General features: G+C 45.9%; 1 protein-coding gene across 2 annotated transcripts in view; it reads left to right on the forward strand.

Moving 5' to 3' along the window:
• ACAD8 (acyl-CoA dehydrogenase family member 8) overlaps positions 1-25,595 on the forward strand; it is a 591,584-nt gene extending 565,989 nt beyond the window's left edge. For both annotated transcript variants that reach the window (XM_061550860.1, XM_061550861.1), the window contains 2 exons: positions 9,228-9,330; positions 23,812-25,595. In XM_061550860.1, coding sequence (XP_061406844.1) covers positions 9,228-9,330; positions 23,812-23,867 — 159 coding nt within the window. In that variant the 3' untranslated portion in view covers positions 23,868-25,595. The remainder of the gene's footprint in view (positions 1-9,227; positions 9,331-23,811) is intronic.
• Positions 25,596-26,107: the final 512 nt, after the last annotated feature.

Below are 26,107 nucleotides of genomic sequence, written 5' to 3' on the forward strand. Positions count from 1 at the left end.
CAACATCTTACCCAGTATCAAGGGCTCTAACAAGTTGGGCTCCTTCTCTGGATACGCGGCCATGGCCAGCTCAAGCTCAGCGCCCCGGAAAGCCACAGGCGATTCCTCGGGTGCCCGTTTCCTCTGAACGAATCTGCAGTGTGCATCGTCCGGAGGCTTGTACGCTTCTGCCATCTCTTCGAATGCCCCTTTCAGCGTCGCTTTCTTCACGGCCTTGATGGAGCGGAAGAATTTCAAAGACTTGTCATCCAGGAGCGTCGGCAGAACCTCCAAGGCCTCCGCATCCGTCCAATTGGCGGATCGGACGGTCGACTCAAACCGCCACACAAATGCGCTCCAATCTCCCCCAATTGAGAATTCTTTAATCGTCGTCAGGCGATGGCTGCGAGTCCCCGAGCTGCTGTCTTCCGATGCAGGCGTTCCCTCCGGCGGCGACAAGATGGCGTCTTCCCGCCGTGGCAGCGACAAGATGGCGGCTTCCCGCCGCGGCGGCGACAAGATGGCGGCTTCCCGCCGTTCGTCTGCGACCACACCCAAGATGACGGCTTCCCGCCGTTCGTCTGCGACCACACCCAAGATGGCGGCGTCCTGCCGCGTTTCGGAGAGGGCGGGAAGCATCGCACAGGCCCCAATGGCGGACGGCTCGGCCCCACTCGAAGGCTACCCGCTTGCAGGCTCGCTACCCGCTTGCAGGCCGATCCGGCATCGTCGCTGGCGCCACCAGGGTGACTAAATGCAGCAGAACGGCCCGCAGCGAATCAAGCTGGACTGCTACGTGTCGCCAGCCGTCCTCGACGCCCGTCGACGCAGACGGCCCGGCCGCCCCGACGACATCTTGTACTCCTGGCGTGTCGCTCGCCGCCACTTCGCCCACGTCCTTCCATGGTCGGGACCGCTACCGCCGGAGAAAGATCCTCTTCATCTTCTGAAGATGGTGCAGGTATATTCTTCTTCTTGAGATGTTTAGACATCTCGTTCCACTTCCGACTCCAATGTAATAAATGACTCTGTCAGGCGATGCTGGTCTCCGTTCATCTTTTATTTAGGTTCTTCTCCGCACCCCCACTGGCCTCTTCCTCGGACCAGTGCTGTCTCACGTGCGCCCCGCGCACGCTCTCTCTCTCTCCCGGACCAGTCTTGTCTCACGTGCGCCCCACGTACGCTCTCTCTCCCTCTCCCGGACCAGTCCTGTCTCGCGTGCGCCCCGCGTACGCTCTCTCCCTCTCTCTCTCTCTTGCCCGCACACTCCCCCGTTAACTCCCCTATTCCCGCACTCCGCACACCGCTGGACGACGGCGTGCAGAGGTCCTTCGGCCACGTGGCCGATGGCGCGGATCCCTCTCACCACCCAACGTGGCTCAGCCTCTTAGATTCCCTAACTTCCCCATTTACGCTCGCATTACACACGTGTATGATTGGCTGTATAGTCTTCGCTTTCTAAAGCTCCACGGGGGGAAGTTCGACAAGGCAGTAGGGCATTTTACGTTTGCAATTCTGTGTCGTTTGTGGTTATTATGAAAGGTCGAAAAACACGTGCCTGTTTGGAAACCGAGACGACAAAGTCCTTGTGAATTTCAAAAAGGATGCAAAAAAGACACCTGTAAGGAATCTCGTCCTTTAACCGACCTGCACTCTTGTATTGTATTTTTGGTTCTTTCGTTAGAGTCACGTAGATAGAAAATAAAAATAATAAGAATAAAAGAAAATGTAAATTGTCTTTTGCATTCCAGCCCACCATGGAAGTGCACCTATGCTGTGTTGAATAGGAACCCACTCTGTATTGTTACGGTCTCTCTCTGCTTCTCTCTCTCTCTTTGCTTCGAGTGTGTTCTTTTATTCCTCACATTATCCAGGAATTGCTTTTTACACAAACCAAAAAAAATACATGCAAAAAGGAAAAAGCAAAATGACCCCCGTGTAACCATATGGACTATTGGGGCAGGTACTGCTAAAGCTATTTCCCACTGCTGTTCGCCATGAGTGGGAATGGAACTCAGGCCATTGGTAATGTATGGCAGCATAAAAATCGCTCAGATACTCTTCCCCAACCAATCATCAACCCAACCACCACGAGCATCACTGTCAGTAATAACTGCACTGTTGCATTTCTGGCATATCTAAGGGCGTAAAGCCCCATTAAGCATTTGTGATGGAACAATTTAGCAATTTCGTGTGAAGAGATCCCTAAACTTTGTGATGGCTCTAGGACATCCTGTCCTAAATTTGTCTTGACCATGTCTGGTCATATTTTACTTTCACATCATGTGTCAGGCACAATTTGTGTTGTGATATGTTGTCACGTATTACTTCATGAATCCAAGTTCGAATCCACTCAGGGGTGAACTCAGGGGATGATATCATGGGTACTAAGCTGTATCAACAGTGGATGTCCTGTGGATTGACTGGCTCCTGTCATGGCAAAGTCAAAAATTATATCGGCAACACTCAAGCCATTGCTACCGACTGAGATGAGTGTTTCCCCTTGCGTGTTTGAAAACGGATATAATTTGACTCTTTGACTCGGTGTTTTATTTCCAAGCTGCGATGATTGGATTTTATTCCCTAAACTACACGCAGAGGCAGGCGCCTTTACCACAAGACCACCCAGCCAACTCAATCCCGATGTCTCAAAGGAAGACCACAATTTGTGACATATGAATGCTAAGTATAGCAAGCACTGTTAATTAAACCAGCCTGAGTATGACACCCATTTACCAACTTTGACAAAAAGGAATGTAACAAAGCCCATGTGTTGAATCAATCTACACCCTTGTCCGAATTTTAACACTGGCCCCGATTTCTCTGCCAGTGTTGAAGTGTTCCTCAGCCAATTAACTTCTGCAAGTTGTGAGTGTGGTCCGTGTGTGTATGCCTAATTGTGTGGTTAGATGTGAGTGTAGTTGCGTGTGGATGTAAGTGTGTGTGTGTGGATAGATGTGAGTGTGGTGGTGGTGTGTGGCTACAGTTGTGTGTGGGGAACAGTAGTGTTGGAGTGGTTAGCGCGCTGCATTTCGGACCTGCTGACCCGAGTTCGATTCCCACTCACGGCCAACACCAGTGACGATTATCTGAACCAGTCCTGGGCCTCCCCTATGTCGCCTCAGCTACCAATGAGTACCCTGGTGCGGTGTGAAAACATCGTCACTGGGGAGACACAGGCGGTCGGGTGTGGTGCTGCCAACCCACCCCCTTGTGTGCCGTGCCGGCCTTCAACGGTGCTCGCAAACAGCACTTGCCCCAAGAGTCTGTTACAGGCTCTTAGGAGAATCCTTGTCTTTTTGTGTGTGTATGTAGTTCGATCCGTATGTGTGAGGGGCTGGTAAGCCCCTCCACCTGGCATTATATCTTACCAAATATCACGATGGAAACACCCAACTAAACTCGTGCTGGAGGCCCCAGGGGACAGGCGTTTATGGAGCATTCTGGCAAAACCCCATTGGGTGGAGCCAGACTGAAGCCTCCCTATTGGGGTTCCTCCAGGAAGAGGAGAGTACTGCAGTTGACTACGTGGAATGTTCGAACTCTCGCTGCGGGGGAGAAGCTGCCATTCCTTTTGTCGGGAGATAGTCCGGTACCGCCTGGATCTTTGTGGAATATAGGAGGTCCTGTGGACTGGTTCTGGCTCCAGTCACCAACTCGGGGCAGGAAGCTGCCACACAACAAGGAGTGGCATTGCTTCTAAACAAGAGAATGAAGGGGGTGTGTAAGTGTGGAGGCGAGGTGTGGGAAACTGTGAGTGCTAGGCTGCTGTGGGCTTGCCTGTCCATCAACGAGAGGTGAGGAATGGTGGTGGTTGCTTACACCCCCACCGAGGATGAACATCAGTGGAGGGATGCAGACAAGGCAGACATATGCCTTCTACAACCTCCTGTCCCAGGTGCTAGCTAAAGTGGCCGCTTTCGGATAGAGTCTTCCTGTTGGGTGACTTTAATGCCTGAGTGGGTCATTACGCAGACACCTGGCCTGGAGTGATTGGAAGACGTGGGCCAGATCAGCTCAATCATAATGGTCGGAGGCTGCTAGACCTCTTTGCAGCCCATGGGCTTGTAATTACCAACATGGTGTTCTGGCATTGACACATCCATCCACACAACATCATATATACATGCCGGGTCCCAGCAAAAACATCTGCTGGACTATATAGTGACAGAACAGCAGACACCAGGGCCTACCGTGGTGCTGATTTGCACACTGACCATTGGCTTGTCATCTGTAAGATGCACACAACACTCTAAACTAACAACAGAGGTAGGCGCTCTCTATTCTTGGTCCTTGCCCCGGACCCCCGCACTCTATATTGTCCTACCCTCGGCTATCCCTTGGGGCTCTCTCTCTCGTCCGGCCAGAGCGGGGGTTCATCCAACACCGCCCGGCGACGAGGAGAGAGAAACCCTCTCTCTCAGCCGATCTTTACTGAATACTTGGAGCCCAGCTCTCGGCTATCCCCTTGGCTCTCCCACTCGTCTACCCGGGACGGGGGTTCATCCAACACTGCCCAGCGACGAGGAGAGAGAGACCTCTTCCAGCCGATCCTTGCTCTGGCTCCCCACAACGACCACGCCTTCGTCACGGGGGATCCCCCTTAAGTATCCCTTTTGGCGGGGCCTGCCCCTAGCTCGGACCAGCCTTTGTTCCCATGACATGACGTCATCCTCGGCTATCAACTTGCTCGCACCTCCCTCTGTTTGCCCCCTCATGGTTGCTCACACTACTCCTCTACACAAGGATGAGTGGTGGGTGACGGTTGCTGTGGAAATAGAAACTACCTCGATAGCTCGTGTTCGCAAGACACTCTTTAATTCCATCAAAAAGTAACTTGCAGTACCTTTCCTATCGCCATCCTTTTTTTGTATTTGTTATGTTATATTTCAGTAGGAGCCCAGTACAGAGCATGAGCCACGATGTCGGGGTGGGGCACCTATCACCATCCTTAAGGGAAAGAAATGGTGATCCGATCTCAGACTCCCAGTAACAGGTCTGCATGTTTGCGATGCATTTATGTGAGGTCTTGGGGAGAGGAATTCCCTCTGTCCAGATAACATCATTGTGTAAGGTGGGGACGACCCTGCTGCGGCTGTGGTGCCTCAAGTATTGGTGGAAGTAATCACCCCTTGTGAGTGGCTGGCTGAGGTGCAATCTGTTGAGGAAGTAGGAGGGGCAATCTGAAGTCTCAAACCAGGTAAAGCACCAGGAAGAGATTATCTCCCACGTGAACTGCTGAGGAAGGGTGCCGCCTGTGTGCAAACTGCCCTATATGACATCATCACAACTGTGTGGACCACAGGACAGGTTCATGAGGATTGGAATTATGCCCTAGTGGTTCCACCTCTTTAAGAAGGTGGATGATACAGATTGGAACAACTTCTGGGGCATCTCCCTCCTCAGTGTGCCAGGAAATATCCTGGCAAGGATTATTAACAAATCATTGAAAGATCTGGACACATTTCTATCGGTGAGCTCCTCTGGCGAGCAAGGCTGCGTTGGCTGGTCGTGTAGCTCGCACGCCCAGTCACCGCCTGCCCAAGCAACTTCTGTTTGGCCAGCTAGATGGGGTTAAATGAGCACGGCATGGTCTGGAGAAGAGTTGGGCTGAAGCGGTATTGGAGGATGCAGAGCTGCTTGGACTTGCCGAAGACCAGTACCAGCCGTGTCAAGATCGGCCGCTATGGAGGAGGATCGTGAAGGATGCTACTGGGCAATTGGAAGAAGTTGCCCGCCAACAACAGCAGAGGGCAGGGGATTGATGCTCACCACAACGAGCGGGGGGGGGGGGATAAAATATAGCAAGTTGCCACGGTAGGGGGTACAGGTGGTGCATCTGCCGGTCACCTCAGGACACTTCACGTGGCCTCGGAGTGCACCAGACCTGTCACAAGTGCCGTGGTCACGTCACCGCCACTTAGTGGCGAATGGAGGCTGTTGTTATTGTAGGCATGTGAATGCATGGCCTTCCAGTAAGTGCGCTTCTTGAAAGGAACTGGATTTAAGTCCAAGCCGTGAACATCAGCAGCAGAAGGTTTTTTTAATTTTATTTATCGCGATTATTGAGCACGGGCTCAAATGCCCAAAATGCCAAACAGCCAGCAACAAACAGCACCACGAAAGTTATGATATTTACGAGTTAATTTGTTCCTTTAATTGCGTGGTATTATGAAATTGAGAAAAGAGATGATGGGAGGGATTTGGAGGGAAGTGGAGCAGTGCGAAGGAAGAAGCAGAAAGAGAAGCGTTGTAACGTGCAGCATGGTGAGTGAGTGATTGGGTGAGTGAGTCAGGGACTTGCTGTGATCTGCAGCATGGTCAGTGAGTGATTGAGTGAGTGAGTGAGTTGCTGTGACCTGCAGCATGGTGAGTGAGTGAGTGATTGAGTAGTGGGTGAGTGAGTGAGTGAGTGATCGAGTGGGTGAGTGCAGTACAACGGGCTTGCGTTGGTTAAATGTATTTTTCTAACATCAGTAAGTCACCGTTAGTTACACATTTGTCATTGCGTCATACAATATATGCCAAAGTAAAACAAAATGCTCCAGAAGGTGTCCAGAGTGTGTGGGTGAGTGATGGCAGTGGTGGCATACATGTTAATGTATTGTACAGCATAACCTGCAGCCTACGTTCAATTGTTCCGGTGATATTGGAACGGAGTCTCCCCGAGGCTGACTCGCACACCCACGAGTTATTCGTGAGAACTGTAAACCTCAGCACTCGGGAGTCAAATTGGCCAGGTATATTGCTGACTAAACAGTACTATCCTTAATTGTTGCTCACTAAAATTATTGTGTGTGTATAATATCATAGTATATTGTAGCCTCGTTACCCAGTTTCAATTCCTGGTGTTTTCATTCCCCCATTGTTAATTGGGACATCTTAAATTACTACAGTATTTTGTTCTCTGATTTCTATTCTTGAATCCTAATTCAGGGGGGCTGAGTCAGCCCATTATCCTTCTGTGATTTATACAATTTTGTATTACCACGACTAGAAAACAACGCTAGCCATTCTATAGATAAACTTGTAACCACCGCGGGAATGTGGAGTTGCCACGATTGGCGATGACTTCTGTTTGAGATGATGACCACCCTATTGCTTGTTTGAGCAAGTAGTATTTTTGCTTTTTTGTTATTATAAACGAGAGAATGAGGACATATTTTGCAGTCACACTAAATCTTCACTCCACATTGAAATGCCAGTGCCTCACTCGATAGACTAGCGTGCCCAACTTGCTGTGAATTCAGAAGAGACACTGCGAATGTAATGTTCAGAGGCTTTTGCTCTAACCAAAAATATTGCGTTCATGATGAAACTTCGAGTAAGTGACCCATGTCTGCATTGTTTTTCCAAAAGAAAACTTTTCTTTCAAGGACGCAAGAACATGTGGAGTTGGTACAATAAAAGTGGAATAATCCCCACGGAAGGTTGAATAATTCCACAAACTCTTGCCAGGTTCTAGCCGTCTCATGCTGTATTATGCAGTAAACCGACATTTTTCTCCCCACAAACTCCACTTCATCTGGTGACAAGCTTTTGTAGGAGTTTTCAAGAGATGTCTCTGCGGGAGTATTGGGCACCCATATGTTACATTAACTATGTTTTTAATCCACAAGTCGTATGGCTTGAGAGCAATGAGTCTTATTCACAGAGTAACTGTGGACGAAACAAAACTTCACAAGGCCCTTCCAGAGAATAAAAAGCGAGCTCTTATGGCTAGTAAGCTGAGTATGCTTCTTGCCTTTACACAGCTCAATAACAATAACATATATAACATTAAATGATTGACTTTGGTCTATCCCCTAATTAGTGAGCAATACACTATAACAGCTTTTGTTATTATAACACAATAACATCTACATTTAGATAGCGTACAAGTACGACCACACTTCAAGACTCTGTACAGATACATCTAGAGCAGTGGTTCTTAACCTGGGGTGCATCACCCACCCCTTGGGGGTGCGAGGCATGGCCAGATTTTTTTAGAAGGTAAATCATCAAAACACAAGTACAGGCACGTAAGTACAACTACTTTGTTTCATCACACCTATGTATTTATTAACATTTTGTATTTATAAAAAAACAATACGACTGAGAATCAGAGGGGCAATGTGCTGCAGTAAAAGGTTAACAACCACTGATCTAGATAATGTGAGGAATCATCAATCAACTCCTGGATGAAGACTTCCTCCAGCCAATGCCACCGTTTACGACCCTTCATGAGCTCATTTTATCGCTCCATCTCTTCTGTGTAAGTCCTTACGGATCTATTCCATTCCTTGGCTGCCACGCAATCTGCCATCATTCCTTCTGGTGATGGTGTAATGCTGTGAGGAATACAGCAGAATTGAGGAAACGACTTGACAGTTGGGAATGTATATGCCAAGGTGGTATTCAAGATATAACCCAGAAGAGGAAATTGTGATGAGTGGGACAAGCGTGTAGGATGGAGGAGGCATGGGCATTGCAGTGACGAAATGTTAACTACCTCGCCTGGTATACAAGAGGTCGTGGGTTCGATCCCAACCCTGACATGTGTATATTTGGAGTTTGCATGTTCTCCCTGTGGATGTTTCGCGGGTCCTCCGGTGTTATATATTTCCACATGATAAGCTTCTTCGTTGAGCTATCATTTGCGGCCAGGTCGCTTCTGCAAAAAGAGCTGTACAGCTCAGTTTGCCTTACCTGGTAAAATAAATTAGTTAAATTAGTTTTATTTGACTGTGATGGATTAGATTGGTCCTTACAGAGGTCATTAACCAGGCAGGAGACCTGCAGGCAGAGGGCAGGAGACTGTCAGAGTGGGCCTTGCAGGTTAGAAGGCAACTTTTGAACATTTTTGGGAACTGGCAAATGAAGGAAATTATTGCGTGGAAGCATCAATGTTGTGATAACGTCTTGAAGTTGAGATGCAGCTGCATTTAAATATTGAATAAATACAACTTGTAATTGCCACTGAAATCTACCAAACCAGGTCCGTGTGTATATCCAGCCCACAATCGCAGGTGCTGCTTCACACACTTATTCTTTGCTTGCTTGCAGAGCAGCCAGCAAGGGGTAGACCACACCTCGGTGTGGGAACAGCGGCCACGGGGAGAAGAGGAATATAGCCAGGAAAGAAACTCGTCTGCATGCAAATACAAATGGTTTGTGCCGTAATATGCCAAAGGATGTTTACGTTGGACTCTACCCTGTGCTTTTGACACATCTCATTTTTTCTGTGTGTGTGTGTGCGTGCGACACAGATATGTAACCAGGCTCTGCAGATGCATGGAGGTTATGGGTACCTGAAGGACTATCCTGTGCAGCAGTACATGCGAGACACTCGCGTGCATCAGATTCTTGAAGGTAAGTCAGGACAGCCAATACTTAAGGGGAATTAATGGGATCAACTGTGCTTCATTACATACATTTAACGGTCAACGTTCTTTCCTGCTCAAATGAGCATTGAGGCAATGCTCATCTCCCGTTGTTGGAATTTCCACATTCCTATGGTGGGGGTGATCCTATCTGTAAACAACCACGAGTTGACTTCACCACAAAGTGCTACTCATTTTAAGATCCTGGGTGGGGGGGATGATGGGCTGAGTGAATTCCCAACCAGAATTTGAACTCGCAACCTTTTAACGGCGAGCTGATCGCTCTGCAGGTGAGCTACCTGACCGGCTCATGCATACAAATCCTGGTCCAGAAACACTGACAAATACAGTGGAACACACGCTGGAAAGGATATATAAATGAGCACAGTGATGCATTAGAGTGGCACTTACAGAGGTCATTAACCAGGCAGGAGCCCTGCAGGCAGAGGGCGGGAGACTGTCAGAGCAGGCCTTGCAGGTTAGAAGGCAACTGTTGAACATTTTTGGGAACTGGCAAATGAAGGAAATTATTGCGAGGAAGCATCAAGGTTGTGATAACGTCTTGAAGTTGAGATGCAGCTGCATTTAAATCCTGAATAAATACTAATTGTAATTGCCACTGAAATCTACCAAACCACATCCGTGTGTATTTCCAGCCCACAATCTCAGGTGCTGCTTCACACACTTGTTTTTTGCTTGCTTGCAGAGCAGCCAGCAAGGGGTAGATCACACCTCGAGACACGTACTGGGAATTATACGAAGAGACAGAAAGGGATCACATGGATCGTGGAGTCATCCCAAATCAGCGTCTTGATATTTTATGAAAGGCACCATATAAGCTGTGTTTATTATTATTATATTAATTGACTGTTAAGAAACCTGAGTCAGTGATGAAGAAGACTGTGCCGGAGAGGGCGGCCTCTGACGGAGATGGAGCGATTAGACCGGCTCCTCGTGTGCAACAGAGAGATGGCTTGCAGAAGCAGGTGATTCATCCAGCCGTGATTAGACAATAACCAATGATGATGACTAAATTTAGCACAGTTTGCGTCTCCTTGTTCAAGCGAGCATCATGGTGATGCTCAACACCATGGGTGGCCCGAAGCCAGCGGTGGAAAGTCCTCATTCCCATGGTGGGAGCCAGTTTCTCCGAAATGTCATTGGGGATGATGGTTTGAGTTGACTCTTTCCTGGAATTCAAATAAATGTACTGTACTAACCAATGAGCAGTTAGGAGTATTTAAAAAAACAATCACTTATACTCGTAGCATTAGTGTAAAAAACATACATTTAGGGGATCCTTGTTGAAATTATAGATGGTGCTTGTGCAGCCTGACTAAATTAGATCGAAGTTATACCATAACACACGCAAGCACACGCACAAAACACCTGCCACGCACACAAGGGGTATCAATATAATTTGTCAATAAAACTCGATATAAACCTATTTCCATTCCAATTAATTGTGCTGTTAATATAATTAGTTCACAGATATTGATTGCGGGCAAAAAAAATCAAACAGTGGTTGTGTAAAACAAAAGGCAAAGGCACAGCCCTGCAATTACATTTTCACGCCACTGCTGTTGGAAGGGCCTTCACTAGAGGGCGCGCTCGAGCGCTCTTCTAGAGGGACTACCCTTACATGCTGGCCAGACGTCTTGGAAGGGGTGGGAGTACCCACACTTCACCCCACCACACACAACCTGCTGATCGACGAAATGCCACGTACCCATTTATACTGCCGGGTGACTTTGAATATGTTTAAACGAAGTGGCATGTCCCTAAGCAATAGTTATTTCGACAGTGCACACTGCCCACTCACAATGGAATTAATTAGCGATACTATATATAAGCAACCCAGCAGGCATCTGAATAGCCCACTGGCCTCACACTTTGTGGCAGGGTAGTGAGCCGAGGGTGCCGTGTTCCAAGGTTCAAGCCCCAAGGGTGAACAAATGAAAAATGAACATTGTCTCCTCGCGTGAAACGGCCTCCGTGTCCGCCCAGTGAAATGGCGTACACCTAGCAGGGATGACTGCACCCGCACAAAAAGAATAACGTGTGTAATGACTGCCGCTCCCCCGCCCGCACCCCTCCCCAAAAAAATTTAAGTGGCCAAAGTTGAATCGATTCTGTTCAGCTTGAGAGTATAAATTGAGCAATGGTTTGCAAGTTGCAATTAATTGCTCAGTCGAGTGGGGACACACTGATGTCCTGAGCTCACATATTGCGTTCCGTTGATGGAGCCAGAACCACGTGCTTTTTTTAAGTAACCTAAAAATTCTGTTCGTTGGCCCATTTTTGGGGGCCAGGTGAGAGAACCCATCGAGATATATGATTTGTTTTCTTGCAAGTAAAACCTTTTTAGCTCGAGTAATGTAGGAGTCGTTGCGGGTTGTATGTACCTTTTACAATATTTTATTTGAACTGTCAACAATAGCAAGCACAACCGTAAAATAGGGGCCTCTATTTACGATACAGGAAACAATAGGAGGGCAGGTAATGGAGAGGGGAGACGTGAGACAAGAGGAAGAGATTGAGAAGATAAAGGAAAAGGGGAGGAGAAGAAGAGTGATGTCGGTGAAAGGTAGAATATGGGGCAAGTAGGGTAACGTCGGGAAGTAGTCGAGAAAACAGGGCCACATCTTCCTCCAGCAAGCCCTGCGATAGTCTTGGAGGCATTCTTATTTTGGATGTTGGATTTAACGCTGGCACACAACGGCCATCGCAGTTCGTGTGTTTATAATAATGGAAAAAATACCAGAAAGGGGTATTAACAAGGTGCATCAGCAGATAGCCAGGGACTGTGTGAATTTAATTATCGCGATGTTATTATGATTGCATGTGTGTGACATGCGCCTACGTTTGATTTTGCAAGTACTGCCTTGTACAGTTCATTCCTACCATTACATCTTGTTAAACTTGCAATCAGTGTGATAGCCAAAAGTTGAGATTGACTGGACTCCCTTCTGAAATAATGAGTTGGCAATCATCTCAGATGATAGTCCAAAATTAGTTGTGGAAATGCTCTGCTCCCATGTCTGGGATTAGGAATAGGGACAACTATTGGTAAATCATTCCAAAGTTACTCTCTTTATCAACCCAAAGTGGATGATGGACTGAGGTTTATTTATTTCACCAACTTGTTCCAGCGTGGGGAAATATGGTCCAACAACCTTGGTGACCTACATCACAATGGCTTTCAGTTATTCATGGTTCTTTTCTATGATGGTGGTGAGAATGGTGGTGATCGAGTGATGATAATGAACACAACATGTTAGTGGTAGAGACTGGCCTGGCTTACCTTCTCGCAAGTTACTCATCAAATTGAAAGTTACTGATTAAATCAAAATAATATGACATTCTATCTGCACTGTGCAGGGCTGCATTTGTCTCAATCGCTGTCTCCTGCTCCGCCATCCCATAGCTGACCCCCCGCCCCCATAGCCCCCACCCTATTAGAGCTGCCCTAACCCCCCAGGGTATTGAGTCTATGCCCCCTTTAATCGTCTGCATGATGCTGTGTATGCTGACCTGAATACAAAGCCCAAGATCCCCCGTATAGCCGATAACAGACTGTTGGGGCAAGTGCTGTTAGCGAGTAGCACCTGTGAAGGCCGGCCCTGTGGCCGCCTTTGTCTCCATTGTGGCAATGTTTACACACCAGACCAGGTACTCATTTGAGGCTGAGTCGACCTTGTGGATGCCCAGGACCAGTTCAGATAATCGGGTGGCTAGGTTTGTGGCGCAGTGCGCTAATCGCAACACAACTGCTCACCCGATACATGCAAACCGACATACCCACGCGGGGCACACACACACATGCCGGCACTAACGCACACAAACGTGCTCACAGACGCATACGCATATACAGCGACAAGAACAGCCATTCGGCGCTCCGCAATTGTCACGTCATCACGACGCTTGTGCCAGTCTCGGCGTACTTTTTTCTCTGCGAATGCTCAAAGGGCAACACACACGACATGCACATTCACAAATGCGTACACATATACAACGTAAATATGCACATACAAGACAAGTAAAGTACAAAGACAAAGATCCCCGTATAGCCTCAATGGATTGTTGGGGCGAGTACACAATAATATATGAAGATATGCACACAGGAAAAATAATTATCCATTATTTATGCGTTCTGCCTTTAGGGGCAAGTACTGTTTGAGAGTACCAATTAAGGCCTTAAAATACGATGACACAAAACACACATAGTATATAGACACACAGGGGAAAACACATGCACATACGCCATTAAGCAAAATAACAGACACAAATATAAACATGTACACACACAAACAAATATCTCTCTATGCACCCCTTTGCCCGTAGGGCAAGTGCTGCTAGTCAGCATCAATTAAGGCCAAAAATAAGCATACAGAAACACCCCTGCAGTTTTATATATTGAGCCATGTATACATTATTCTCAAAACTCCAGTCGTCAGACTTATCAGTAGGCAATATGTGAATGTTTGTATGTATGTTGAATTTATTTCGCATCGTACATAGCCAACTGTGCTAATCGGAGGTGCGGAATGAAGCCACTAAACTAAAAAGAGGGATACTTTCAGAGTTGATGACAATACGTTAACGTTTGTAACATTGTCACGTTGACTGCTATATCACCCACATCATGCAACCAAACCCTCCCTGGTTTTGCCCATTGCCTTTTTCCTCCTCCAGCGGCTGATGGATCTTGGGCACCACAATGCAACAAGGATGGCCTGATGGCTCCACAGAAAAAGCACCATGTGACCCACAGTGATTAATCTGGCAGTTTCGTTTCTTTATAATAAGGCATTCATTTAGGAAAGCCTCAATGAGTCCCAAGAGCGGTTTTGAGAAGTGCTTTGCATTGGGTTTCAACGTTTTTCATGGGTTTTTTGTCGTTGTTGCACGTGAGACATTAACAGAGTACCTGGCAAAAAGAAACCCCACATGCCTGCAAAGTGATCATACTCAATGGTCTAGACCAGAGGTCAGCAACCTGTTGTCCGGAGCCCCATGTGGCCCTTCATGGACTGCTTCGTGTACATAATGTCTGTACGTATTCACGTGCATTGCAGCTCTCGAAATGTTGAGTTTTTTGTACCGGATTATAAAAAAATGGCTCTCCTTGTTATTTTGGTTGCCGACCCCTGGTCTACACTAATAGTTTAACACATAAGGTTTCGCGACCAATATTCATAGGCTTTCGCGATTTGCCAGCATCATCGGGCAAATCGGCCGATGATACTGGATGTAATCTAGATTTTAAGTTTTCGTGACTGCAGGGATCCATACTCTTTGGTTCTTTCGGTAAAGTCACGTAGGTAAAAAAAAAATTTAATCACGACGTTTCGATGATGATTGCTTGTGTTGCAATCGAAACGTCGTGATTTAATTTATTTTCTTGGTTCTTTCGGTAAAGTCACGTAGAAGGGAAGTAATAAAATAATAAAAATAAAACATAATAAAATAATTCTCACGACGTTTCGGCCACAACGCAAGCAGCCGTCCTCAGGTGAAAACCAGGTCCGTCGAGGCGACAGAGTCTGAATGAAGCAGCACACGAGCTTGGAGCATATATATAAGCTGGGCGCATTGACAAAGGAATTTGCATATCAAGAGGAATTTAGCATATTCATGGGAAATGCAGGAATGTGATTAGTACTGCATATGCATGTGCATTATGCAGGATTAACAGCATCAAAGGGAGTTACAGTTGCTGCTGCTGCTACTGCAGTTGCTGCTGCTGCTGCAGTTGCTGCTGCTGCAGTTGCTGCTGCTGCTGCAGTTGCTGCTACTGCTGCTGTAGTTGCTGTTGCTGCTGCAGTTACTGCTGCTGCTGCAGTTGCTGCCTTATCCATTTTTAATATAACACTATGTATTATTCTACCCACCTTAATGTGTATCACACTGCTATATATTTACTATACAATTACGACACCATACATTACTCTGCACACTGCACCATGCCAGTGAGTGGAACGCGGTCTGAAAGTCATCGTAAACGTGAACACAATCAGTTAAGATCCGAAATGGTTTATTACGTCCTTCCAATGATTGCTAAGCCAGAATCCATCTTCTCGGTTAAAATTGTCTCTGTGTTTGTATATGTGGATCGCCTCATGAACGAATCTCTCATGATAGCCAGATGGCTTGCAGAGAACCTCTGTCTTGGAGAAGTCAATGTCATGTGAGCCCACTGAGTTGTAACAGTGATCTGCCACGGCTGAGGTGTTTGTCCTACCGTGTTTCAGGTCTGCTTTATGTTCACGGATGCGGTCCGAGACATGTCGTTTGGTTTCCCCAATGTAACTGCTACCACAGAGGCTACTTAGTTTGTAGACGCCAGGGTACTGTATGTCTGGAACCACATCTTTTACAGACGGTACCAGATCACGGATTTTATGTACTGTGTTGAATCGGACCTGGATCTTGTGTTTAATCAGGATTTTGGAGATCTTTTTTGTAACCCCAGCAATGTAGGGTAAGGTGATGGTCTTGAAAGGCTCCTCAACAGGATCCTTCTTGATGGTTGGAGTGATGGCTTTGCGGATTAAGGCTAATGGTTACTCCGACTACACAATTCGCAAAGCCATCACTCCAACCATCAAGAAGGATCCTGTTGAGGAGCCTTTCAAGACCATCACCTTACCCTACATTGCTGGGGTCACAAAAAAGATCTCCAAAATCCTGATTAAACACAAGATCCAGGTCCGATTCAACACAGTACATAAAATCCGTGATCTGGTACCGTCTGTAAAAGATGTGGTTCCAGACATACAGTACCCTGGCGTCTACAAACTAAGTTGCCTCTGTGGTAGCAGTTACATTGGGGAAACCAAACGACATGTCTCGGACCGCATCCGTGAACATAAAGCAGACCTGAAACACGGTAGGACAAACACCTCAGCCGTGGCAGATCACTGTTACAACTCAGTGGGCTCACATGACATTGACTTCTCCAAGACAGAGGTTCTCTGCAAGCCATCTGGCTATCATGAGAGATTCGTTCATGAGGCGATCCACATATACAAACACAGAGACAATTTTAACCGAGAAGATGGATTCTGGCTTAGCAATCATTGGAAGGACGTAATAAACCATTTCGGATCTTAACTGATTGTGTTCACGTTTACGGTGACTTTCAGACCGCGTTCCACTCACTGGCATGGTGCAGTGTGCAGAGTAATGTATGGTGTCGTAATTGTATAGTAAATATATAGCAGTGTGATACACATTAAGGTGGGTAGAATAATACATAGTGTTATATTAAAAATGGATAAGGCAGCAACTGCAGCAGCAGCAGTAACTACAGCAGCAACAGCAACTACAGCAGCAGTAGCAGCAACTGCAGCAGCAGCAGCAACTGCAGCAGCAGCAACTGCAGCAGCAGCAGCAACTGCAGCAGCAGCAGCAGCAGCAACTGCAGCAGCAGCAGCAACTGTAGCTCCCTTTGATGCTGTTAATCCTGCATAATGTACATGCATATGCAGTACTAATCACATTCCTGCATTTCCCATGAATATGCTAAATTCCTCTTGATATGCAAATTCATTTGTCGATGCGCCCAGCTTATATATATGCTCCAAGCTCGTGTGCTGCTTCATTCAGACTCTGTCGCCTCGACGGACCTGGTTTTCACCTGAGGACGGCTGCTTGCGTTGTGGCCGAAACGTCGTGAGAATTATTTTATTATGTTTTATTTTTATTATTTTATTACTTCCCTTCTACGTGACTTTACCGAAAGAACCAAGAAGATGAATCCCTGCAGTCACGAAAGCTTTAAATCGAAATTTAATTTATTTTATTTTATACCTACGTGACTTTACCGAAAGAACCAAAGAGTATGGATACTGGATGTAATTACCAGTGAAACGTCATACTCAGATTGTAAATTTTGTGGATTCACTCTTCAACACACCGGTGGGCTGAAGTAGTAACTATTTGGCGTTTTCTTTACGTGACAAATCCCGTACTGATTGGCCGTGTCGGGTGGTGGAGGGTTTAGACATATTTATACTTACGTGATCTAACCCAAAAACCTTTATTATGATCTAGACTAATAGGTTCACGAGCCCACTCGTTATGCTGCAATCTCCTGCCCACCCCACAGCCCATTGGGTTTGGCAGTTTTACAAATCCACACGATCCACTGACCCTTGTTGGGATATATTTGGCCGTTTCTTTATTGAGTTATTATACGTGCTGAGAGATGCTCCCGTACTGTCATGGTTAGCGCAGTGAACTTGTCATCCAGAGGTCACTGGTTTGTTTTTCCAGCACGGCAGTTGAAAGAATGAGCAAGTTTCTTGAATCATTCTGCCTCTGTCCACCCAGCAAAATAAATAGTAATAGACTAATTGATCTCGTGTGGTGGGGTAACTGTGGGGTTTTCCACCTACTCTACGACATCTCGCCAGCAAGTAAGAGTAGGCCATATTCACTTTAAGGGGTTAGGTCCCTGTCGTGGAGGGCTGCGCCTTTATCACCGACACATACCTCGTAAAAAATATATATAAAGTTTAGTTTTAACAGATACATTTTTAGTTATTTGCTTACCTTTCTCTATACTTTGCACTCTTATATTTTTTTCGTATTTCTTGTAACTTTCTGACCTGCCCCGACTGGACATCTGTGAAAAAAGAGTTTCAGAGCTCATCGGATTTCTCAAGGATCTCATAAAGATTCTGATTCTGACACGTGTTTACAAAATCGGCATTGCGTGGAGAAAATCCTCCATCGTCGGGGCCACCTCTCAGTTCTCGGCAGGTGGGTGTTTATTTACAAAATGACGTAGTTGCGTGTGATACACGAGCCCTACGACCTCCATAGTGTTGGATGACACACGTGAGTCATTATTATATACTCCATTGGGAATAAAGAAGATTTCAATCCAAAGCAAAAATCGTTGCTCATCGTGGCCCGATTCAAATAGTGAACAGGATTACAAGAAGCACCTGCAAGTCGATTAGGCACGCGGCAGTTGAATGATCTCTGTCACACGTCACTCAAACCTGCTGAGTAATAACATTTAAAAACTATGAACCCCCAAGTGAAGCTCAGGTTAGGCTTAGTTTTTATCAGGTGCTGCGTCATTTTCTGTAATTGTGTAATTTTATTGTTTGGGCAAGTTCTGTAACTGTATATCTGTTAAGGCCAATACATGGTGTAATGCGGGCGTAAATGGGCGGGGCAGATATGACGATCCGAGATGGAGGAGTCAGGGTCACGTGGGGGAGAAGTTATAGCGGGGAGACAGGAAGCCATCTGGGTCAGTCGGGGGAGTGAAGGGTGGTGAACACTTTGGGTGGTCGCCGTGCCTCAGCCTGGTGGCTGAGGGGCTCATGACGGCGCCAGCCAGCGGGGTGGAAGAGAGTTGGGGATAGAGCTGAGGTTGGAGATGGCGAGATAGCCACAGAGGCCACGCAGGGCTGAGGTTGGAGATGGCGAGATAGCCACAGAGGCCACGGAGGGCTGAGGTTGGGGAGTGGCGAGATCGCCACACACGGTAAGACTCGGCACCGCCGGCCAGCGGTGACCGAGCATGGAGGAACAGGGAGCAGCGGTGGAGCTGCTGTGAGAGCAGCCAGAGGGCTGCACCAAGAGCCTGCAGCGGAGCTGCAGGAGCGCGGAAGGCTACGGGATCGAAGGCAGCTGTGGAGCTGCCAAGCAGAGAGTCTCAGGAGGAGTGCCGTGAGGGAAGGAGAACGCGAACCCAAATAAAGGACACGGAGACAGAACCAGGGTCGAGTCCTTTATTACAATAGCATGAACCAGTATCTACGCATGCACGTAGGTCGGAACCCCTTTTTCCGCACCGTATGTGGCCACGCGTGCTAGTCGGAGGTGCGGGGAAGGGCAACAGGAAGTGAGGCCAGCCTCCGACGTGGTTGACCTTGATACAACTGAGGCAATGTCCATTACACAGGTTAGCAATTGGGGTGATGGTCATCTCCATCAGTGGCCCAGAGCTAGGAGTAGAATTTCCAGTCTGTTGCCAGGAGGCTTACTCCTTCCATCTGACAACCTCTGTTCATGTCCATGAAAGTGGGTCCCCATTTTACCACCTGCAAACGGATGATGGGCTGAGTTGACCTTACCACGTCTACTCATGTTAGGCTGAGTGAATGTAGGGGTGGCCCAGGCCACGTTAATATAACATTCCCCACTGCCAGGAATCGATGTGGCACAGGAGTGGTGCCAGCCACCCACCACACCCCTGCCATCCATGCACATCCTAGCGGTGTGGCTGCGATCTCTACGGCGTCTGCTACCTCCTTGGATAGGTTGAAAAAAATGAGCATTCATCTGTAACACGTGCAAACACTGTTGCTGTTCCATCCGAAAGAAAAACTGCATCCAAACACGAAGATACTCACTCCCCTGTTCATCTTTGCATCTTTTATGACCAATGCTGTTAGCGAGGCCCCATGAGGGCGGCATAGTCCACAACGGGACACAAGCACGCCCAGGCACGATTGTCTCCATCACGTTCATATTAATAAACCGCCCCAGGCACTTGTCTAGGTTGAGTCAAACAAGGGGAGCTCAGGAGAAGGGTTCAGACACCATGTGCCCTTTATGTTGTGCATGACCAGAACTTGTGCCCAGGTAGCCGTGCACTGAAATAATTACTGTGCCACTGCGCGCATACATGCGTGCATTCACACAGCCTCACACACACAGCCTCACACACACAGCCTCACACAGCCGTCAGCTTCTATTAATCTCTTCTTAGTCTGTTAAATATCACTGTCTGGCACTATGCATCAGGCACTTAGCATGCTCACTAAAGCATGCAGCCAGTATGTTTTTTTTTACTATTGTTGCAATCAGCCTCAAAATAAATTGTTGGCATTGAAAAAGTTTTGCTTAGAGAAATATGTTTCTTAATCGTAAACGTGAGCAACTGCACGACACGCTGCGGCTTCACGCAGAATGCAGCAGATAATGCGCTGTAGATGTTCCCCGCGCAAGCTGTTTCCACCATCTCAGTGTATAAATCAAGAGAGCGGAGTATTTGTGTGTTTGCCATTCCCTGCGCTCGATGTTGACACAGTGGCCACTGAGCGTTCCTTACGCGCGTGAGTTGTATGCGAGTGGTGAGATAGGCACATCACGTTCCGTCAAGGCCGGCTTTGACAGCGTTGCATCGCTCCATCCCGTCCATTGATGAGCGCGCTGTTCGTGGTGGAGCATTGCCCTTGGTAAAGGTGTAGCCCTGCAATTGCCTGCTCACGGCGCTGCTAGCAGATGGGCTTCCACCAGAGGGTTGATCCCGATATTTTCTCTGGGGAGGGTGTTGTGGCCGCATCTGTCCGTGCTTACCAGAACATCCTGAATAAGGTATTGACTTTGGGGGAAGGGGGCGAGGGGGAGGAAACATCACCCCTTAGTTCAGTGAGCATCATTCCCCTGCGTGGTGATGCCATTTGCATGGCACATGATAGCCACTCAGGTTAGCGCGATATGATCTTTCACAATATGCTACAACATTAATTTCACAATATCATGATTGCGATATCAGTTTCCTTTAAGTTTGTATGTATTTCACATTTGTATATCTCCCATAAGTGGTTTACATTTTGATATTTGTTGTGCTTTGTTGTACTTCCAGTGTGATTAAAGAGTGCTTTAACATTCTTCAACTGCCCTTCACGAGGTTGACGCCTGCCAGATGTATTGGTAATCATTACAGTCGATAACGCTTATCATGCACGTGCTGCCAGTCACACTCCATTTCATTAAATATTTAACTCCAATATAAACATTATTGCATCGTTTACCGCGGAAACATTTTACAAAGCAACAACTAATGGTTAACAGCCATCTATTATGCACAACGTTGTTTGCGTAGTTTGATATATTTTAATGATTTTTTGTGAGGAAATAACATACTTGAAAAAATGTCTTGAGCAACGATCATGATCACAGTTTTAAGGTATTAAGCAAAACGGATGATGTTACTACTGTGGATGTGTTATCGTACGATGTGATACTGCCGTGACGCGGCAGCCCATGCAGCAGCTCTGTAGGTCCTGTTACAAGGAACGTGCTATTATTGTAATAAGATTAGCAAACACAGGTAGCCGTAATTCTGTATTACTACTCAATTCTGAATGTGTCATCAGATTGCAATTGCTTATCATGTAGCGGTGACTCTTTATATTTATGGATACATTTGTAAAGTGTTTGTTTTCTTCTGCAAAAACAACAACCAGGTTGAATAATTGTACCAGCCACATGGGTTAATGTGGTGACAGGAACCGATATCGTCTCCAAAGTCACATGGAGGAGGTGGTGGTGGTGGTGGTAATAAATGTGGCGCATATGCAGGATGGAGGAGACCTGGTTATCAAAACAGACATAGTCGGACTGGCAGCCAGAGGTCGACAACCAAGGTGAACACCTAAAGCCAATGTCAGGACACCATAGGGTCAGACAGAGGAGGGAGGCTGGTGATCAACATTAGCAGGTTCTGGCAGAAACAAGCAATGGTAGTGAGGTGTTGTGACATGATCAGAATTGCTTATGATATTTTCTTGATCTCTCTCTCTTTTTTCCCATGTTGCATTACTACTGCAGACTTTAAAATTACACAGATGCTTTTAAAGCAGGTAGCTTTACGAATCTTTCATGACATTTGCATGGAATTTTTTGGTAAATCCCATGATGCTGCGTGGTATAATAACCTTCAGCTTCACTTGCATTGTTTGGCATTATTCAAGCTCTGCGTTTGTGCTTGGTCCCATATTTATTTTGCTGATTTCACTGAATTGCTACACGTGGAAAACCTGGTTTAAGCTCCGTTGCCAGAGATCTATTTGAACTCGGGATATTAGCAAAGCTGACTTAGTATTGTGACACAGGAATTTTTCCCTTGAGCCTCCCAGCTACCAACTGTTTTTTTTTTAAATCCCCCCATGCCAAATAAAATCAATTGCATTAATGTGATGGCTGTGTTGTGCAGGCACTGTTATGTTAGCTCTGTTGGTCACCCTTGATGTATGCAACAAAAAGCAAGTGTATCTGACCTCTAAATATAAATGCGGTATGAGCGATTTTGACAAATAACATGAAATACATTTCTTGCTGTGGATTTCACACCTGATGATGATTACTTGTGTTGCAGTCGAAACGTCGTGAGAATTTGTATTGTTTTATATTTGTATTTTATTATTTCCCTTCTACGTGACTTTACCGAAAGAACCAATATGAATCCCTGCAGTCACAAAAGCTTAAAAAAAAAAACATGAAATAAGTTAGATTACATCTTTTTTCATCATCCATCTGGGGATGCTTCGTTAAGTACTACTAAATGGGAAGTCTGGAGGGGTTGTTCCGCGTAGATCTTGTCCTCCGCCAGGTGAATGTGGAATTTCCACTAAAATCTGGATGAGGTCATTCCCAATGCTCGCTAGAGCAGGAAGAGCATGGGCTAGGCTCTGATTGTGCTCGTTATTCAGCGTATGTTTAATCAACCCCATGCAGTGAGCCACCAGGATTTAATCCGTTACAGCAGTGTTATTTGGTACCTCAGTCGATGGGCAAATCGCTTGTGGCGAAGTAGAGTGTGGGTGCTCCCAGCGTGGAAGCAGGCCAGAATATCCTCTCGAGCAGTGTTCTTCACTATTCTTCAATGTGGGGGGGGGGGGCACTTTCCACAATAAGACATCATCAGTGTGAGGTCCGCCATACCGACTGCAAAGGTTTTTTTTGTATTTGTGTATTGTTGGGGGCCACACGTCAGAGGCCGCACTAAAGGCCACCAGGGGCCGCTCGTGGCCCGCGGGCCGTGCCATAAAGAACACTGCTCTATAGGGACTCTAGATCTCCCTCGAGTGGGGGGCCCTTCTGTTCGCAGTGGTGTCAGCAAGACATTGCGGGTCCTCTTTTCCTTTCTTCACATGCGTTCTGTGTTTGCAAAGAGGGGAAGAAAGCCAAACGAGTAATATAAGCAAACAGTACTCTTCATAATCACTGCTTAGAGCTTCAACTCCCGGTTGGGAAGGCCCTGCGTGAGATGGTTTAAGTGACATTGATAAATGGGCACATGCTGAAGGAACCGTATTGCACATTTAAATCACCAATTTATATGTTAAAGCGGAAAAAAAGTGTCAAAGGAATCTTAATTTCCTTGTTTTGTTGTGAGATACTGGCTGTGAACCCTGTGGTCTCGCGTTCCGCTGCCCCCAGTACAATGCGCGGTGATGGGTTGTTAAGTTTAATTTTGTTTGATGCGAACCATGAACTATATTTAAAAGGGCCTCCCTGACTGACGGCGTAATGTGTTTACCGTTGGCGTCATGTTGAGATAGCATCGGATCGGGCAGCACGGGCCATGAGTTAATTTAAATAGCAGGGGGCTCGAGCTGTCTGGCTGCGAGAGCCCTGATAACGTGAGCTGTATACACGCAGAGGGCTTCCCTGTTATCTGCTGAGTGCAGCTGTCTTCCCCATTTTTCTTCAGGTACCAATGAAGTGATGAGAATGATCGTGGCCAGGAGCTTGCTTGAAGACCAGTGAACAAGACTCAGGATTTATGTCCTTCAAGATGACAAGCGTCTCTCCTCACACCACATTTTATTTTATTTTAATTTGTCATGATTACTGATTTTTCATTTATTTGTTGCACGTGCCTATGTGTGTGTGCACATACAGTTATCGGAGTAGTGATGTTTCGCACACAAGGTGCAATTCTAAGCCATGTTCAACTTTAATGGAAATTGGTGCAACCCGGCCTTAAGCGAGTACCTGGTGCGGTGTGTAAACATCAGCAATGGGGAGACAAAGATGGTTCTGGCCACACCACCCTGTTGTGTACCGTGCTGGCCTTTAGAGGTACTCGCTAATAATCCTTGCTGCAACAGCCTGAAACGGCTCTTTGGGGAATCTTTGTCTTTGTTTTGTGGACATATAGTTGTTGAAATAGGAGCATAATGGTGAGTACAAAAGATTAAATTCCTCGCCATGCACAGCATCAATGAAAAATAATAACTGAACCAGTGAAAGGGTCAACTCTGGCCTAAATGAGTAACTGGTGCGATACATGAACATTAGCACTGAAGGGAGGTCAAATGTGGCTGGACGTGGTGTTGGCCACACCATTTCCTCGCCAGGTAACACCACCCAAAATATATTGATTTGGTGATTATAATGATGGATAGACGTTGGTGGATCTAGTTGACCCTGTTCTAGATTTAAACCAACCTGAAAGGCCAAATGAATAATTGGGTAATATTGGTAAAAATGTGTACATTTTAGTTTGGAATTTAGAAAATCATAAAATGTAATGTAGACCATTACCACAGTATCCTGTATGTAATTTATTTTCTAAAATTGACATATTGGTGATGGCATATCAATAGCATTGTCAGCTTGCTAAAGACAACCAACAAACTTAATCATTTGCATATGTAATTAATTCCCATAATTTCTTATATAAGATGTGTATTCTTATAATTTTTGTATAAAGTCCCAATTTTAGGAAAGGATTACATAAGGATCTGGATAAAAATTGTGGAGTCTCCATAATTGCTTTAGGGGTACTTATGGGATTTAATTTCTCACGTAGTAAAATGCATTTATATTTTAATCAACAATAGGTTATCACAGGTTATGTCTTTGGGCTGCCACGCTTTCTGCGGGGGCAGTGCTGCCTTTAATAAGATTGCAAACTGCTTAATAAATATCATAGTTTCATTAACAAGTAATTGCAGTGATACATGAACTTTAGCTCAAAATATTGCAAATTAATTGCACAAAGAAACTTCGAAAGGAATTCCGTATATGTTTTACATTGAATTCAGCTTTAAAATAGATCAAATCCCAGCAATCTGATCTAACCCGGCAATAATCTCAGGCTCGAAAGATGCTTATACATGGCTGAGCAGCTTAGGTCCTAATTAAAGTCGTGTGTGTGCAGAACTTGTCGCGCTCGCCTACAGAATTTATATATGAAATGGGTAAACTTAAGGTCATTAAACCTTTCGTCACTTCTACGTTTGGCTGAGAAATTTTCACCACGATGACTCTCTTAAGTCAGGGAACCAACGGTACGTACTCAACCATGACAAACGATAACATAAATATTGAAATCACATAAATTAGATTTCATTGGTCTTGAGAATAATTTTTATTTGCCTAAATTGAGAATATTTGTGAGCACTGTTTTTTTCCTCCAGTATCTATGCCTTGGAAACGTACACTTTATCTGTGAAATTACGGAATTAAAAAAAATTGAAGAAAAAATTATTGAACTGTCATTCTTTACTTTGTTTTGCCTGTGGACCTTTTCTCACTTGACGCACTGATTTTCACGTGTTGTTGTATTGCCAACTTCTACAGTCTTGTATCTTGACACCAATTGCCGACATCAGTTCTAATTCCATGAACACCTTGCAGTGTGCCTGATGGTGACAAATCATCTGTGAATGCTCTTCGGTGACATTTCAAATTTAATTCTTTAATTAGCAATTTAGGCTACGTTAAATTGCAATGCATTAAACACAAAGCAGATGTTCACATATCTCTGTGAAGGTTAAGCAGGGCCCTTTACAGCTATCTTGAATGATGAATAAGATATATTTTAAAAATGTTTGGCCAGTCGTTGACATCTTGTCTGTATTATTCCCATCACATTCGCCGTTTGTTTTAGAGGGCGTTTTTATTTATGTTATCTTGTGCTTATTGAGTTCCTTTAATAGGAGATTCGTTGTGTTTAATATTTTCACTGCAGGGGAAAAATATTTTGCACATGGCAGGTG

This window comes from Lethenteron reissneri, chromosome 13, assembly GCF_015708825.2.
Source record: "Lethenteron reissneri isolate LAM-NWPU_2019-01 chromosome 13, ASM1570882v1, whole genome shotgun sequence".
In the NCBI taxonomy this organism is placed as follows: domain Eukaryota; kingdom Metazoa; phylum Chordata; class Hyperoartia; order Petromyzontiformes; family Petromyzontidae; genus Lethenteron; species Lethenteron reissneri.